The 16,805-nt window shown below is 54.1% G+C and overlaps 1 protein-coding gene across 1 annotated transcript; it reads right to left on the minus strand.

Moving 5' to 3' along the window:
• Nucleotides 1–1,571: 1,571 nt before the first annotated feature.
• On the minus strand, nt 1,572–16,291 carry TGM1 (transglutaminase 1). The gene is made up of 15 exons (XM_008961262.5): nt 15,471–16,291; nt 14,413–14,736; nt 14,074–14,262; nt 12,833–13,081; nt 12,331–12,449; nt 12,095–12,202; nt 11,471–11,645; nt 10,931–11,069; nt 10,681–10,784; nt 8,403–8,491; nt 7,778–7,931; nt 7,386–7,667; nt 7,079–7,239; nt 6,567–6,703; nt 1,572–1,977 (listed from the first exon to the last, which is right to left on the minus strand). Exons 1-15 carry the CDS (start codon nt 15,772–15,774, stop codon nt 1,749–1,751), a joined length of 2,763 nt encoding a protein of 920 aa, XP_008959510.3. The 5' UTR covers nt 15,775–16,291; the 3' UTR covers nt 1,572–1,748.
• Between the last annotated feature and the right edge of the window lie 514 nt (nt 16,292–16,805).

The following is a 16,805-nucleotide window of genomic DNA, read 5'->3' on the forward strand; positions in this document are numbered from 1 at the left end:
CCTTTTATAATATGGTCTTCCTCCTGAGCTTCGAATTTCTGTGCATGGCACCTCTCTTCATGGCACCCATGAGTCAGAAACTCAGGCCACCACCCTTATCTCTGCCCTCCCTCCTCTCCAAATTGAATCTGTTATCAAGTCTAATCAGTTCTATTTCCTATACAACGTTCAAACCCACCCTTTTTTTTTCATTCGTACTGCTTCTACCCTAATTCAGGTTCTCCTATCTCTCATCCCAAGAGGACTCTATCTTCCTACCTCCAGCCCAACCCCTCTAATTTCTTTTCTATGTTGCTTTCATTATGAATCATGTGAAATGCAAAACTTGATCATATCATCCCTAATTGAAAGCTCCCCCTTACTTTCAGAAGAAAGTCCAAACTCCTAAATATGGCAAAAGGATTTTTAATGAACTGGCCCAAGCTTACCTCTTCATGCACATCCTTTGCCACTTTGTACTCATCATGCACCCATATGCCAGTCCTCATCCAGCTGTCTGCATTTTCCAAACATACTGTGCTGTCTCACATGTCTGTGCTTTACACGTGTTGGGTGATTCCTCTGTCCTTTGCCTCTTGGACTTGACTTTTTCTCATCTTTCATGGGTCATCTGGTAATCACCTTCATGAAGACTTTCTGTATCAGCCCAGGCAGAATCACAGTTCTCTAGGCCCCTCAGCATCCTGAACATCCCTCTACTACCATGCAGAACCTATCTCATAAGGTTATTGTAAGGATTAAATGAATTCATAAAGTGCTTGGAGCCTGGCTCCTGGTAAGTGTGACATACGCATTTACTGTATTTAGAATGTTTGCATGTCTGTCACCCCCACTGGACAGGAGCACCTTAAGGGAAGGGCTTGTTTCTTCTTGTGCATGTTACACTACTGATGCTTCAAGGTGTGAACCTTGTTCATGTGTTTACAGCTAGTAGGAACAGCTCAATTTTAGCTCTCTTTTTCCTGCCCCATGAGCCCTTTGTCTTGAAAGCCTTCTAAACTTAAAGGTTCAAGAAGACATGCGTTCAGGACCAGAATATCAGGTACATGATCTCATGGCTACTGCTAGCCCAAGAAGAACGCAGGCAGTGGGAATGCAGAAAAAAGAACAGCTGAGAAGAAAAATGAAAGGGCATCGTTCTTGATCTTCAGTGTGCACAGGAGTCAAACTCTTGGTGAGTTTGTTCTGGGCCTCTTCCACAGGGATTCTGACACATGAAGTCTATGGTAGGGCCCATCTATCTGGATTATTAATAAACATTTCAGTGATTGTAATAGAAGTGGTCTAGAGACTACACTTGAAAAACCCTGAGGTAAGGGAACAGTTTCATTCAAACCAAAGCCAAAATCCTCCAAAACTCACCCACAGGAAAATTTCCAGGTAGAAGAGAGTTATACAAAGAGTATCGACTCTGTCTCTCTGAGCCTCAACTTCCCTTGTTCCCTCTCTCTGGTGAGGGACACCAGCCCCTATCAGTGGATGATACAGGAAGGCCATGTGCAGCCCTGGGACAAACCATGGCTCCATCCGTCTTGGTGTGGCATGGACTGAAAGATGGACAGAGCAGCAGCTTCATTAAAAAACAGTTTATTAGCATCTGTGCCCCCAGTGCAAGTGAAGACTGACTCCCTCTCCGGGAGCCCTGGACTCCCCACCTGAGCTCCTGGGGAGCTGCTCTGTAGTGTGCCCCTATCTTGGGGCAATGTCCTTGCTCATCTGACTCCAGTCCCATTGCTCCTGGCACGGGGCTAAGCTCCACCTCGAGATGCCATAGGGATGGTCTCTCCTAAGTGACTGTCACCTCCAGCGTCTGAGAAGAAGCCCCCGTCCCCAGGGGCTGGGGCCACATCCACCTGGATGACACCGTGCACCTGGGAGAGCTGTGGGCTGTCCAAGCTGGCAATGAGCTGGCGGGGGCCTGGTCGCACAGGCACAAACGACTGGCGCAGTGTCACTGTTTCATTGCCTCCAATGTCCCTGTGGGCAGAGACAAGGTCATGGGCCTGGAGTAATTGGGGGTGGAGTGGGGAGTAAGAGCTGATCCAGGGCAGTCAGGAGGAAGAAGCAGGAGGTGGACCCATTCAGACAATTCCAGGCTTACCTGAAATTTCCACACCCAAGACCAGGAGCCCCAGGGCGCCTCTGCATAGCCAGCTCAGCAGCCACCCACCAGCTGCCTGTGCTGGAACTCTCCCCATCGTCTGGGACTCCTCCCTCCCTGCTCCCACATCCACCTGGACAAAGACTGCTGATGCCACCGCAGAGGCCTCTCATGCCATCCCCTCCATCACCACTGCTCCTGCCCCAGACAGAACATCCTCATCTCACCTGGGGTTTCCAAAACCAAGAAAACTTCAAAATGAGACTTTGGGGGCCCAACACAATATTTTCAAATACTTTCAGTTTTGACAAGAGCATAGGTTGAAGAAAAGTAATTACTCTCTGCTATGATCGTCGTTCCAAAGAGAAAGGAGCATTTTCACACACCAAAACATTAGAAGGATGTTATCTTTGAAAAAAAAGGAAAATCCTTCCCAAGAACAGACAACAGACATCTTTAAATGGACATAAACCCTTATGTCTGTGTGTGTGTGTGAGACAGAGAGAGAGGTGGGTGGACAAACACACACACACACACACACACAACCAGTGTTTTCATTTTCTCCTTTCCACATGGGCCTCTGAAAAGTTGATTCCCAGACCTCCCCTGGGAATCATGATTTCACTAGTCCTCTAACGGGACTCCTTGCCTCCCATCCCACTTTTGTATTCTGTTCTGCTAACCACTCAGAGGTGAACTAAATCCTTCAAGGATTTAGTGCTCCTTTGGTGCTTGTGGCACAAGATCCTGGCTCTCTAACTTGACACACAGGCCCACTCTGACTCAGTCCCTGCTACTTGCACAGCCTCATCACCCCCCATCATTCCTCCTGCTGAGCAGCCCTACCGAATGCCTTCTTCCCCAGACTCACCTCCACAGTCACGCTTTGCAGCCCTTGCCTTGTGTGGAATGAGCACCCAGCTCTGCCTCCCCACCCTGGGTGTCCTTGTGAAGGCCTACTTTTCCTCCAAGGCCTGGCACACCACTTCCTCAGTGACGGCTCCCCTGAGCACCTCCTGCCTCTAGGAAAAGGAAACTCACCCTTCTCTGAGCTCCTCCAGCAATCTGCACGTTTCATTTTATACACTGAACATGACTGCATTTATATTGCATTTGCTCGTGCCTGTGGGAATTTGTCCTTCCTGCCTTTGCCTAAACCTTACCTCTGGTGCCCTATTCAACCCAAGCCTGCCGCTGGGGACCCTTTCCAGACATAGAACCTGTGCATTAACTATTGTCCTCTAAGAGAATGAGCCAACATCCCTAACTCCAAGGATGAGTTCTTTTCAGGGCAAAGCATTTGGCTTGGAGCCTGGTTCTGAGGGGTTTCCCTGGACCACTCTACTCCCTTTTCTACCACTTGTTAGCTGTGAGGCTTAGGAGAAGCTATTTAACTTCTCTGTTCCTCACTTTCTGGGTCATAAAATGGAAGTGAAAGTAAAAGGAGGAGTGGGATCTGATTATCTTGAAGGTGTTTCTGAGCTCCCTGAAGGAGGGAGGCAGGGATATATAATAGAATGTAGTATGATAGGAAGTCTATAAATTAAGTCTATAACTTAATGGCTAGGCTATGTCCTGACTGCTCACAAATTTGCACTCTTAATTTTTGCTAACGTTTCATAGATACAAGATTCAACGTTGTTCAAGCTCAGACCAGCCCTCAGAAGTCTATTTACTCTATACCATAATTGAACTATAATATTTCAGAAAGTAACCTTTACATTGCAGTAATGGATTATTTTCAAGAGAAACTGTTTTCTAGGTGGAAATGTCAAGATCTCTCCCTCCCCTGGTCTCATTGTGAGGTGGGGACTTCACCACACCTCTTTTGTGAGCTGAAGCTGAGTACAAGCCATCTGCTAAAGCTGGGATGTTCCTGGAACTGAGTGTGGGTCATGAAACCAACTCCCCAACAAGGACACCAGAACTTAGACATCGAAACGAGCATTGTCCAATTGTGTACTTGTTCAGTCGTATTGCCTGGGCTTGAAACATGTTTAAAACTCCTCCTGGACTCTTCTTCAGAGCCATTTAAACCATACACACACACGTGTGCTCAGTGACGCAACGGTCAGCCTGTCCTTCCTTCCACAGCATGCCTCGGTTCTGATGGAAAAGGGCAGTTACCCACTTGTTCGCTTGTCTTATTAATTAGTCTTAACTCTTGATGACTTCAGGTTTCTCTGCAAAGTCAAATCTACCCCTAAGAAGGCAGACTGACCACTCTGAGGACATTCCAGAGAATATGATTCAGACTCTGAGGGAAATTCCCAGGAAGGGTTTGGAACAGACTTCCAGCCTCCCTGGTGACTGCTTTTGGTGGTGACAACAGCCATCTGGAGGAGTGAGTTCTGGAATGTTTATTAAGTGGCCAGTCACCACAGGGGGGTGGCACACCTTATGCTATAATGGGGTTCCATGCCACAGCCTCTGATGTGCAAATGAGAGGCAAAGTACACCCATCTTGGAATCTTAGGTACCTGAACCAACAGCTCAGAGATGTCCCCCTGGAGGCTCCCAATTGTACTGGAGGCTCTGGTCTGGGCTCACAGCAGCTAAGGAGCCACAGACTGTCCAGGGAGGATCTGCCTTAAGAAACCATCATCCAACCCTGTCTTTTACTGTAGGGAGCCTCACATAAACCCTACAGCTAAAGACAGGGAACAGGTCCCCCAACACTCAGCACAGTGGCCCTTTCCTTATTTCCAGGCAGGGTCAAGAAGCAAACGCCTGGTGGGGCTGCTGAGGCAAGTCCAGCTCTGCGGATCCCTTAGGACGAGGAACCTCCCCCCACCATGGTGGGGGTGTGGGTAAGAGATGCCTGCTGGGCAAGACTAGCAGAGCAGGCTACCCAGGGGGTTCAGGCTCTGTTCACTGAGCTGCCAGAGACCGTGGTATGGTGACATGAGGAAAGCCCTACTTTGTGACACATCATAGCATTCCCAGGGGCCCAGGCTGGGGCAATGATCAACATAGCTGCCTTCTCAGCTTTGGCCTAATGGCGAAGGTGGCGGCCACCACCAGGAGAGCTGCTGTGTGTGAGGGAGGGGTGGGCAGGTGGGCAGGGGGTCCTCTGCTTCCTCCCCTCAGTTTCCCCACCCCAAGCCATTGTTCTTTCTCAGGAGCTCGCTGTCTGAAGACGAAGCCTGCCCCTGTCCCAGAAGGCTGATCTAGAAGGCCAGGCTCTGGCCTGCTCTGCTTTCCCTCCGTGCTTTTCCTAGGCGGGGAAGGGGCAGCACGTGTGAGTCTGTATCAAAGATGACAGCCGCAGGCCCAGGAACACAGCATGTGTGTGCCCTCACTACACCCAGGGGCTTGCCCAGCCCAGGATCAGGCCCAGACGGGCTGGGTAAGGGCCTGAGGGATGGAGTTCTCTCCTCTGGAACTGCTACTTGGCCCTCATGGCACAAAACAAACAATGAGTTTGAGAGCCTGTGCATGGTATGCACCACAGTGGGAAGAGCAGAGTTTGCCCCCTGCGAGCTGTGAGACCATATGAGACGTGACCGCCAGCTTCCCCATCTGTAAGTGGGGGTGATAATGGCAATAATAAAAATAACAACTACCAATGGAGCACTAACTTTGTGCCAAGCAGTGCACTAAACAACCGTAGGTCCAGGGGCTATTGCTATCCCTGCTTTACAGGTGAGAACACTGAGGCTTGAAGGAGAGAAGTCGCTTGCCCAAGGGCATATAGCCAGTAAGTGCTAGAGCTGAACCCGTATCGTTAGGATTCCAAAACTTCGCTTGTGTGTGTGTGTCTCTGTGTGTGTGTGTGTGTCTGTGTGTGTGTGACAGAGAGAGAGAGAGAGACACGGGGTCTCATTCTGTCGCCCAGGCTGGAGTGCAGTGGCACAAACATGGCTCACTTCAGCCTCAACCTCTCCAGGCTCAGGTGATCCTCCCACCTTAGACTCCCAAGTAGCTGGGACAACAGGCGCACAGCACCAAACCTGGTTAATTTTTAAAAAATTTTTTGTAGAAACAGGGTTTCATCATGTTGCCCAGGCTGGTCTCCAACTCCTGGGCTCAAGTGATCCACTCACCTTGGCCTGTCAAAGTGCTGGGATTACAGGTGTGAGCCACCACACCTGGCCTTCTAATGTACTTTAAAGAGTTTTTGTGTCCAAAGGAGATAATATTCCTGAAAGGGCCTGGTCAATTCTTCAGTGCTGGGCAAATATTAGCAATGAGTTACTAATGATTCCTATGTGGGCCTTCTGCTCCCTAATTAGATAGTGAGGCAGGGCAAGGACACGGCGTAGCACCAGGTGCCCAAGAGGTCTCCCTAAAGGCTGGTGGGACTGAGCTGGGTCGGGAGGTATTGCTAGCTGGCCCCAACCTGCTTGGTTGGGTCCTGACAGAACATACTTGTCCAGACAGAGAGGAAGCAAAGCTGGGAGCCAGGGCAGCCTGTGGGGAAGGCCAGAGTGGAAGCAGGGGTAGGGGGAGAGGCCAGACTCACCCAACGTTGAGGATCTTGGGCCTCTGTAACCCAGAGCCTTCGAGCCGGAAGACGACATTGGTGAGGGTGACGGGAAGGGGGTTCTTGAAGACAATCTGTACTTCACACTCCTGGCCAACCACTGCTGCTCCCAGTAACTGAGAGAAAAAGAGGCCCATCCCCCACATCAGAGACCCTGGCCAAACACACGGGGACCGTACACTGCACCAGAGAGGGGAAGCTGCTTAGAAGCAAAACCTCCCCGAGTCCCACATTTATCCTCCTGAGAGAAGACTCCCCAGAAGTTAGAGAAGAAACTCCAACCTATTCCTCAATAAAGGCTGTCACAGAACCAGAGACATAAGATCCCATGCTACAGATGAGGAAACTGAGGCCCCAGAGCCGGTCCTTGACCTTCTCCTACAAAGGCTCATCAGGCCAGCCTGCTGCTGGCTTAGCGCCCACCTCTGATGTCCTTATCCCCTGGCCTTCACTCTCTGACCACCCCTCATGCCCCAGCAAACTGCATTCACCGTGAGGGAGAGGTCTGGGGTGCGCAGACGGAAGGTGTGCTGCTTGGCCAGCACCTGCCCGCTCTCCTTGACGTGGCCTGAGACATTGAGCAGCATGGCCCCCTGGTCCACAAGATGGGGCCGGTATTCCTTGTAGGCCACTGGCATGGTCACACGGTCCGCTGTGGAGAAGAGGCATGGCGTCACTGAGGCCTGCTTCCCTACATGCGGCTTCCCCCAGGGACTCCCCATGCTCTTGGGGTCTCCATGTCCACAGCCCTGAGGTGCCCAGCCATCCAGGGGGCAGGGCTGGGTAAGGAGCACTTACAGGCCCCTGGTGCCAGCTCCACTTCTTTCTTGGTCTCCTTGAAGATGGTACCACTGACACCAGTATAGAAGGTGACTGAGAGGTAGAGGTGCAGTTTCACTGTGCGGCGGCTGCTGCTGTGATTGGTCAGCATCACAGAGACCATCAGATCCTGCCCCATCACCGCGTCCTGTGCCTCCACCTGCATGGCCACATCCTCCGCTGAGCCCCGGTTGGCATACACATTGGGTTTGCTGCCGTGGGCTGCTGCTGTCTCTACTGCCTTCCGCTCTGCGTCTGAGCCTGGGGGTTGAGGGTCAAGGGTGAGGTTCCAATTCCCACTTGGGTGGCCAAGCACTTGGCAGGAACACTTGTTGTGAGGCCCAGAGCTGGCTGGGTTGGGGGAATGGTACCTTCTGGGTGCTTATAGAGGTAGGTGATGTCCTCCCGCATGTTGGAGCTGATGGCCTTTGTGACAATGAGTGTGCCGATGGCCTTCTCCTCCACATAAACAATCTTGAAGCTGCCATCGTCCTGCCGCTGCCAATACACCTTGTCACTATTCACCTGTGGGGGGTGGGGGTGAGCAGGAATGAGTGAGCCAGAGGGTCTGAGGGTGGCCTGACTCCCGGCCTCCTTCCCCTGATCCCAGGAGCTATGGGACAGGGCTTGGTCCCAAGGGTGGGAGCTTCCTGGCAGAGCCCAAGGGGAGACTTTCCAAGACGAGCCAGACAAGGCCAGAGTGCAGGGAAGAAGCTGGTCTGGGAGGCTCCTCGCAGAGCACTTTGGCAATAACAGTAATCCATCACGCTCAATGGCTGACTTTACGACTAGTGAAGCAGTTTCATACCCATTATCTCTTTTGATCCCGAGTACAGGAAGCAAGGCAGCCTTGATTATCCCCTTTTACGGGTGAGGAAACTGACTTGTATAATGAGTGACTTGCCCCGGGTCGCAGAGCTGGTCAGTCAGCGGTGAAGTTGGGACCAGAGAACCCATGACTGAAGCCCAAGAAGGCACCTGGAGCCCAGCCCTCACCTCAGCAAAAATGAAAGGCGTGTCGTACTTCATGTAGACCAGGCCATTCTTGATGGACTCCACAGAGCAGGGGCCGCAGCAGAAGATGCCTAGAGAGTGAGGCGGGACAGAGGCAAGAGATCTGAGAAGGCGGAGAGGGCTCTTCAGACCCTGGGTAAGGTCCACACAGGGCCCCAGCCCCACCCACTCAGGCCCGGTCCCACTGCCTGGTGGCCTCTGGAACAAGGTCATCAGCCCTGACCCAAACACTTGGGGGTCAGTTGACAGCCAGTGCAACACAGGTATGGAAAACAAAGAGAGAGCGGCTCCATTTGGCTCTCAATCTGCTTTCCTCAGCCCAGGCTGCTCTGCTGGAGGACGGGGGCAGGGTACAGATGTGCGGACCAGCCTGCCTGATAACCAAGTCCGTGACATACTCTTTCATGGCTGGCTGACACTGGATGTCCACCATCTGTGACCCCCAGAGGACAGGATGCCCCATCCTTTATCATAACCAACCCAGAGTCCACAGTGGCCCTGCCTGCTGGCTGGGAGAGCAAGGACACCACCGCCACCACCATTCCAGAGAGATGCAGAACAACCCTCAGCTCTGCAGCCTGCTGCCCTCTCTTCTGGGGGGAGCTGGTGGGAAATAGAGTCTGCCCTTATCATACTCAGGAGGCTGTCTAGAAGAGATAGGCTGACAGGAGGAGGCCTGGCAGGAGAGGACAGAGTGGTAAGTGAGTACCATCCAACCGCAAAGAATCTTAGACAACACATAACACTACACACTCCTTTACAGACGGGGAAACAGCAAGGCGAAGTTCATGCCAGGATCTCACAAGACAGGTGGTGCAGGGAGAATGAAAGGAGCTCAGACTTTTTGAGTAGCTGCTACACTCCCGGCATGCTGCTGGTCCCTTCAGATACAGAATTTCTCATTTAATCCTCCCAATCACCCTATATGGTATCTATTACCCCAAATTACATCCAAACCACCAAAGCCTAAAAGTTCGAGGTGCTTGCCCAAGAGCATACATCTGAGAAGTGATCAGGCTGGGATCAAGCCCCAGTCTGGCTGGCCCTGAGCCCCCTGCCTGATGTCCACCCCACCACTTCCCAGAGTTGGGGGCCAGAGCTCAGATCTGCCAGCGTCTGGGCCAGGCTGTTTCAGCAGCACAGGCATCACCGGGTTGCACAGCTCATGGGGCTGTGTTCACATATCTGAGTGAGAGGGAGGGCACTGGGAAGAGGCCAGGGGAGGAATGTAGGCTAGGGAGGACTCTCTCACCTGGGGTAAGGGAGAGGCTGGACAGAAGGTAGCTGGCAGGGCAGACCTGGTGGCCTGGGGCTGGGGTATCACGGTAAGAAGGGGTGGGGGTTTGTTTGAGAACAGAGTGTATGGTAGTTCTAATTTCTGCAGAAACACATGTATGTGGACACAGAAAAGAGACCCGTTGGTTATATTAACAGTAATTATATATGAAGGCAGGGCCATAAGGGCTATTTTCTTCTTTGAACCTATCTGAGCCCTGATTTTTTTCTATGCTGTATATATAACTCACAGTGAGCAATGGAACAGACAGGAAGGAACTCGGTGAAAGCGAGAGTATGTGCTTAAAAGGACTGGACTTGCTCTGTCGCTGACCTACCACTCTGTGCCCCAGAGGAGGTCACTCCATCTCTCTGGCCACCCTTTGGAGTGGGTCAAAAAATCCGGCTGATCGTCAGAATCACCAGAAGAACTTTCAAAAATATACATTGTTAGCATCTATCCTTGGAAAGTCTAATGTATCAGGTTTGGAGTAGAACCTAGAAATTTACTTTAAAAATATTTTTTTAAAAAAAAACCCAAATACCTCCTGAGAGAGAATAGGGAAGCTTTACATTTTGTGTTGTTCCATTCTATACTTTTTTTTCCTTCCAAGCATGTATTACTTATAAAAATGACTTTAAAAGGGTCCTTCAGTTAATTATCTCCAGGATATGTAAGTTAAAAAGCAAGTAAGAATAGTGAATATGAATTCTTTCTCTGAATACTCTTCCAGCTTTTGAATTTTGAACCTCCCTTGTATATTAACCATTATAAATAAGTGAAATGTAGGCAAATAGAGAGTTATATAGAATGGTAAAAATAAACTAACGTCCACGTGGTGGTTCAGCTGATAAACCCGTTTAAGAAGCCGTGGGGTTACAGGGCTTGGCTCTCCGGCCCGGCCCAGCACTGACACTCTGGACTGTGTTACTCAGGTGGCGGAGATAAGCAGGGGCATGGTGGGGAGTGGGGGGCCCAGCTTACCACTGCTAGTCTCTTGGGGCGTGGCATCCACCACCTGCCACCCATCAAAGCCCGAGGGCAGATCCGGCCTCTTCATCCAGCAGTCGTTCCACACATGGAAGTTCCTGGATGGACATGGAGGAGGGGCTGGGTCTGAGCCCCAGGGTCAGGAGTCCACAGTTTCCCCAGCCTCCCCAGCCCTGCCCACACTCCACCTCCAAAGCTCAGGTCACCATTCTTCAGCACAGATGGGCAGTCCACCCCAGCTCACCAGACAGAATCATGGTTCAGGTGCTCCAGGGGCTTCATGTTCTCGTCGAAGTAGATGTCCATGGTAAGGGATGTGTCTGTGTCGTGGGCGGAGTTGAAGTTGGTGACAGTACGGGTGGCCAGACCCAGGCAGCGCAGCACTGTGGAAGAGCGAAGGTTGGGGTTCAAGGCATGGGTTGGGGGCAAGTGAGGCATCGTGTCAGGAGTATCAGGGGGAGAAGGGCAACTAGGATTGCCAAGCTGGGCATAGACTGCCAGGGTCAGGGTCACAGGCGCTACAAGGCCTTTGGGCTACAGAGCACTTGGGGTCAGCGGAAGCTAGGCCACCTGCCTGGCTCAGTCCTTGCCTGTCCCTTCTCCCTCCTTTCCCTTAGGCCTCTCTCTGTTGTTAACACTAATTAATGATAATTAAGGCCAGCCTATTACCCACCCCCGCCTGCACCCTGCACTGTAGCCACAGCTGGGCAGGGCTGGGTAAGCCTGGCTTTCCTCCCTTCTCCCTGTAGGGCCTGGGCCACTCCTGTCCCAGTCCCTCCACTACCTGTGGTGGTCACGCCAGCAAAGACCCAGCACTGGCCATAGGGGACGGAATATCCCGTGCGTAGGTAGCTAAGCAGGATCTCCACGCTGCCCACCCACGCTGATGGGTTGGTGCCTCGGGAGTAATCACCAGACCAGTTCCCAATCAGGACTCCATTGTCATCCAGGGAGTTCACCTGCCCAGGACAGGATGAGATGGGGCTGAGGTGGAGGAGGGGCTCAGGACCTGCCATGTGGTCCGTGGGGACCAGCCCGGCCCCGATCCTGCAACCACCCCTTACCCCTAAATGCCTCAGGATCCAGACATCAGCCTGAGCTCCACCCAGCCCTTCCCTCAGCCATCTGCCCCCCTCCCACCCAGGCTCTGACACAGGAATGTGAATCCTGGGTGTGCCAAGTTTTGGGTTTGGCCCTACATTCCACAGGAGCTGGGACAGGAGCCAGGAAAGGTGGGGTGGGGGGCAGGCAAGGGAGAGGAGGGAGACCCCTTCCTGAAGTATCCTTTACGAGGGCAGGGACAGGGCTGGGGGTTCTTGAGGAATCCAGAAAGGGCAGGATGAGGGTGGGGGTGTGGCGAGGCAGCAGGCAAACACACAGTAGGACTCAGAGATGTGAGGGTGCTCACCATGGCAGAGATGACCCGGGAGACACTGACTGGGTCTCCACGGCCTCCATATGGCATCCCCCGCCGGTCCAGGATGTATAAGCAGGCATCCAGCACCCCGTGGTCAAACTGGAAGGAGGGATGGAGGGCAGAGGTGACAGCCTGAACCCTAGGCCAGCACCCTGCTCCAATACCCCAGCCCCCACACCCACCCCAGCTCCTCTGGGCGTATGTGACCCTGGCCAGCTGCACCATACCTGGCCGTAGTTCCAGGTCCGCTCACCAATCTGTGCTTCCGTCCCATAGTAAATTCTCCCAGACTCATTAAGAACATACTCCTGCCGCCAATCCTCATGGTCCACGTACACAATGTCCTCTGTGTCCCCAGAACACACAAAACTGGTTCCCTCCAGTTCTCTCCCTGGGCCTCACCTACTTCTGGCCAGTTCTGCAGGACTCATGTCCACAGAAGAAAATGCGGGGATGCCCCTAGCCTGACAGGACTGCTGTGGGAGGACATGGGGAGCATGACAGATGGTGGAGGAGATTGGCTGTAGCCAGGGGCCTTTGCCAGGAGAGGTGTGGCTGGCTGTGTGACCCTGGGCTGGCCACCTTTCTGCACCAGGCCTCGGTCCTCTCATCTGCCCAATGGGAGGCTGGCTTCTCCTGGGGTCAGGCACCTAGGCACATCCGAGGGCAGGAAGCCCTTCCCTGTCTTTCCCTCCCATCTACCCTCTGCTCCAGACCCCAGCTGCTCACCTGGGCACCAGGGGTTGAAGAGGATGTAGATCTCATTGCGGGGGTCAAAGGGCAACTGGAACTCCCCAGCGTCTGATTGTGTGCGGACTGTGAACTGAAACTTGCCAATGATGGCGTTGGGGGAAGTGTGGACCTGCAGGTTCAGATTCTGCCCACTGGCCTTGACCACCTGGGCTTTCCAGCCTCCACTGCCCCCCTTGCCCACTGGGATGATCACGTGCGTGCCCTTGCCCACCTCGGGGTTGTTTCCTAGAGTAGGAAATCAGCAATTAGCTGGCAAGGCCTGAGGAGAGGGGATGGAGCCTGGGACTTCTCCCGGCCCCACCCACAATGTGTATGAGCCACTGTGTATGTCCCTACGTTGGGCCATCACCTTATTCTCTGACGGTCTCCCTTAGAGCAGCTCTGTCTCCACCCAATGCTTGCCCACATGTTAGGGCAGGGCCGCAGTCCAACATCCCAAACCTGTTCCCCTGACACTGAACTCTGAGGTGGGGAGGAGAGACGAGGGCTCCTGTCACCTTCTGCCTGCCTGACTATCACAGTGCCTGGGCTGGAGGGGCAGATCCACCTGCCCCGTATGAAAGGGCAGTCCTGATCCTGAAGGCCAACCCTGCCTGCTTCCTGGGGCTGCAGCTTCCAGAGCCCAGGGCATCCCTGGTGGAGGTGGTAGGGGTTCCTGGGAAATTAAAGGATGAGGTGGGCAAGGTTAGGCCCTAATCAAAGGGTAAAAGGAGTCACCTGCCCCAGGCAGCAGCATAATCACCAGCCTGAGAAGTCAAGCTACACCAAGCAACGCGGTGAGGGAGGCACCTGCCTTGGGTCATGGGGACAGAGGGACAGAGACAGAGAGAGACAGAATTGGCAGAGATGGGGGACATGGAAGGCAAGAGGGAGAGAGAGAGATAGAAGAGAGAACCAGCCACATCCTGGGGAATGAGAACAGATGCAGAAAGGACAGAGCAGCAATGCCGAAGGAGGCACCGAGGCAGGCCCTGAAGAGGAGTACTCTGAGACCGATGCCCCAGGAGGCTTGAGGAGGATGGGCTTGGGAAAAACTGCAACACCAAGACCCTCTCTGAGACACACCCCCAGGGGCACACCCACACACTTGCACCTGCCTTATCTGGCAGAGGTGAGGAGTGGGGCAGGGAAGAGCCTAAAGACCTCTCTAACCCTAATGCCAGCCTCTCCCCACCAAACACAGGGCCTTCATCCGTCCCAATCCAAGCCCCACTGACCGATGAGTAACTCAAGGGTGATGTGATCAGAGGATTCATAGGTCCGGGACAGGAGGAGGAGCATATGGAAAGGCTGCCCGCGGCGCACTATCAGCTCGTCGTACTCATACTCGTCTGTGTGGTGCTCTCGGCGGTTCTGGTCCGAGCGCGAGCTCAGCAAGTCCACACCGTTCACTACTAGCATGCCCTCTGCAAGGACACAGCTCCGTGTCAGTAAAGCCCCATGAGGAGCCCAGGCCCTCATCATTAGCCTCCTATCCCCCCCAGAAATGCCAGGCTAAGTCTCTGGTCCCATTAAAGCCTTTCAGCTCTCAGCTGAGGAGGACAGACCGGCCTCACCTCGGATGGTGCCATCTCCAGCTGCATTGACACCGCTGCCCCGGGATACAGGCCGGCGGGAGTCTGAGCCCCGGGAGCCAGGTCTTCGAGTGCCAGAGCTGGACCCTCGACCCCTGGAGTCAGAGGGTTCAGGTCCCCAGTCGTCATCTGCCGCATTTCGGCATGAACAGCAGCCACAGCAGCGAGCCCAGAAGGAACGGCCTCCTCCTCCTCTGCGAGAGCGTCCGTCTGGCTCTGGCTCTGGCTCTGGAGATGGCGTGGTAGGGGGCTGCAAGGGGTTGCCACCCCAACGGCCCACATCGGAACGTGGCCCATCCATCATGCCTGTTAGGAAGAGGCAGGGCGGCTCCTTAACCCACGTAGTCCCAGCCAGTTGACCCAGAAACCCTCCATCCAGACAGCTGATTCAGTCCCACCCGATGACCGAAACAGTCCCACCTTGGCCCAGAGATTCTCCAGACACATCCAGAGACCTTCCACGAAGACCATTCAGACTCACCCAGAGAAGCTTCTCATGCTGCAGAGAAAAGCCTTCCCCTCACCCCCACCAAACAACATCCGAAAAACTGCCCAATGAAGAAACCCACTCAACGATCCATCCCAGGAAATCCACATAGTTCCCTGCATGGACACTTGTCCCAGCCTCAAGACCCAGCTGCACACACATCAGAGTGCTCCAGCATCCCTGGGCCTGGTCCGTCCACCTGCTAGCTCTGCAGTCTAGAGGTGCACAACACTGACAGCTTCTAGAACTCATTTCTTAGCAGAAATCCCCCAACTCAAGGTTCCTCACAAGACAGACAAGTGGCCCCGGGGCCTGTGGTCCTTGGCATTCCCAAGTCAGGGAAGACCCCACTTGGGGCTGCCAGGAGGGGTAGGGCATGGCAGGTGCCCGGAGCCTGTGCCCAGGGAAAGCAGAGTCTTGGTGTTGGGAACAGCCTAGCTGGGGCTGACAGGTACACAGCTGGCCCACACCCCACCTTGCTGGATCCAGGCACGGCCTCTGATAGTGTGGGCTGCCTGGACTCGGCACCACAGTACCCGTGGGAGCCCCTCACCTGGCAGCAGTGTTGGCAACTGCAGTACTGAGTCCTGGGGCTGAGATGGAACAGGACAGGATGGATGGGACAGGACCCACAGACTGGATGCCGCAGGGACAGGCCTGGTAAGTGACTTATGTGGGAGGGAGTGGCCAAACTGCTGTAGGGGGCGGAGAGAAGAGGCCAGGCCTCTGGGCGGGAAATGGGGAGAAGATGCTAGGGAGGGAGCAGGGGTGAGGTCTGGGGGCTTAGGCTGGGCTTTGGTGGGAGCCACCGCTGTGATGGCCCCTGGCACCAGGCTGATTCCTGCCAGACTGGGCATGTGAGGAGCCCCTTCTCCCGGATGAAGAAGCTGCAAGGGCAGTGGGGCAGGCAGGCCCTTCCACCCACAGCCCTGTCTGGCCGACCTTCTGGTCCCAAGCTTAGGCTGCCTACCTCTGCTCTCACAGGCTCCTGCTGCCGAGCTCCGTGCAGCCCAAGCCAGGCTCAGCCGTATGAAATTGGCCCAGGGGCCTGGTCCTGGAACTCATCCTGCCCAGGGAGGTCCTGGGATCCCAGGTTGCAGACTGGTGACATCAGCAGCCAGGCCCTCAGACTGGCTCCACCAGCTAACCCCTGACCTGCTGGCTCTACCAGATATTCTGACTCCCTCCACCCCCAAGTCTGTCCCTTCTTTCTCAGCTGCTCTACAGCCCCAGGCATGAGTGAGCTGCCCTCAAGTTTGGGATTAGGGAGATCAGAGTAGGAGCAATCTCATTTCACGTCCCCCACCCCCGCTGTAGCCTGGGGGGTTAGGGGATGTTTAGGCCTTTCCACTCAGGCTTGGGTGGGAACTGAGTCCCCCTTCCAGGGGTACAGAGTACCTTTCTCTCACTGAGAGGAGTCTCTGCTCAGTTGGACTCGAGGATTCCCTTTTCTCCAACCTGGAATTCTTCCTGGGAATCCAGACCAACCGGCTCAGGCACCTGTGCTGTGTGCATCCTTACTCCACCCCGACACTGGGGAAACACTGAGGATGGCACCAAGGCGATCCCAAGGTAGAGAGGAGGAGGCTAGGCATCTTCAGGGAGGCTCTCCTTGGGTCTTGTCCTTGGGCCCGTCAGCCAGGGGCTTCTTCCTTCTTTCCTTCCTTCCCACTAGTGTCCCAGCTCTGCCCATGGGCCGCCTAGCAGAAGAGAGTAAAAACAGGCTGACAAGAAGACACAAGGAAACAGAATCCAGGAGGGGCTGTTTGGTGATGCATCAGGCAGGGAGGTGCCATGGGGAGTGGGGACAGAGAGGCCCCAGGAACTGGCAGGGAGCCCTCCACACCCACACTGCCTTTTCTTGTCCAGCTCCAAGCACCAGAACCTG

This window comes from Pan paniscus, chromosome 15 (genome assembly GCF_029289425.2).
Source record: "Pan paniscus chromosome 15, NHGRI_mPanPan1-v2.0_pri, whole genome shotgun sequence".
Lineage (NCBI taxonomy): Eukaryota > Metazoa > Chordata > Mammalia > Primates > Hominidae > Pan > Pan paniscus.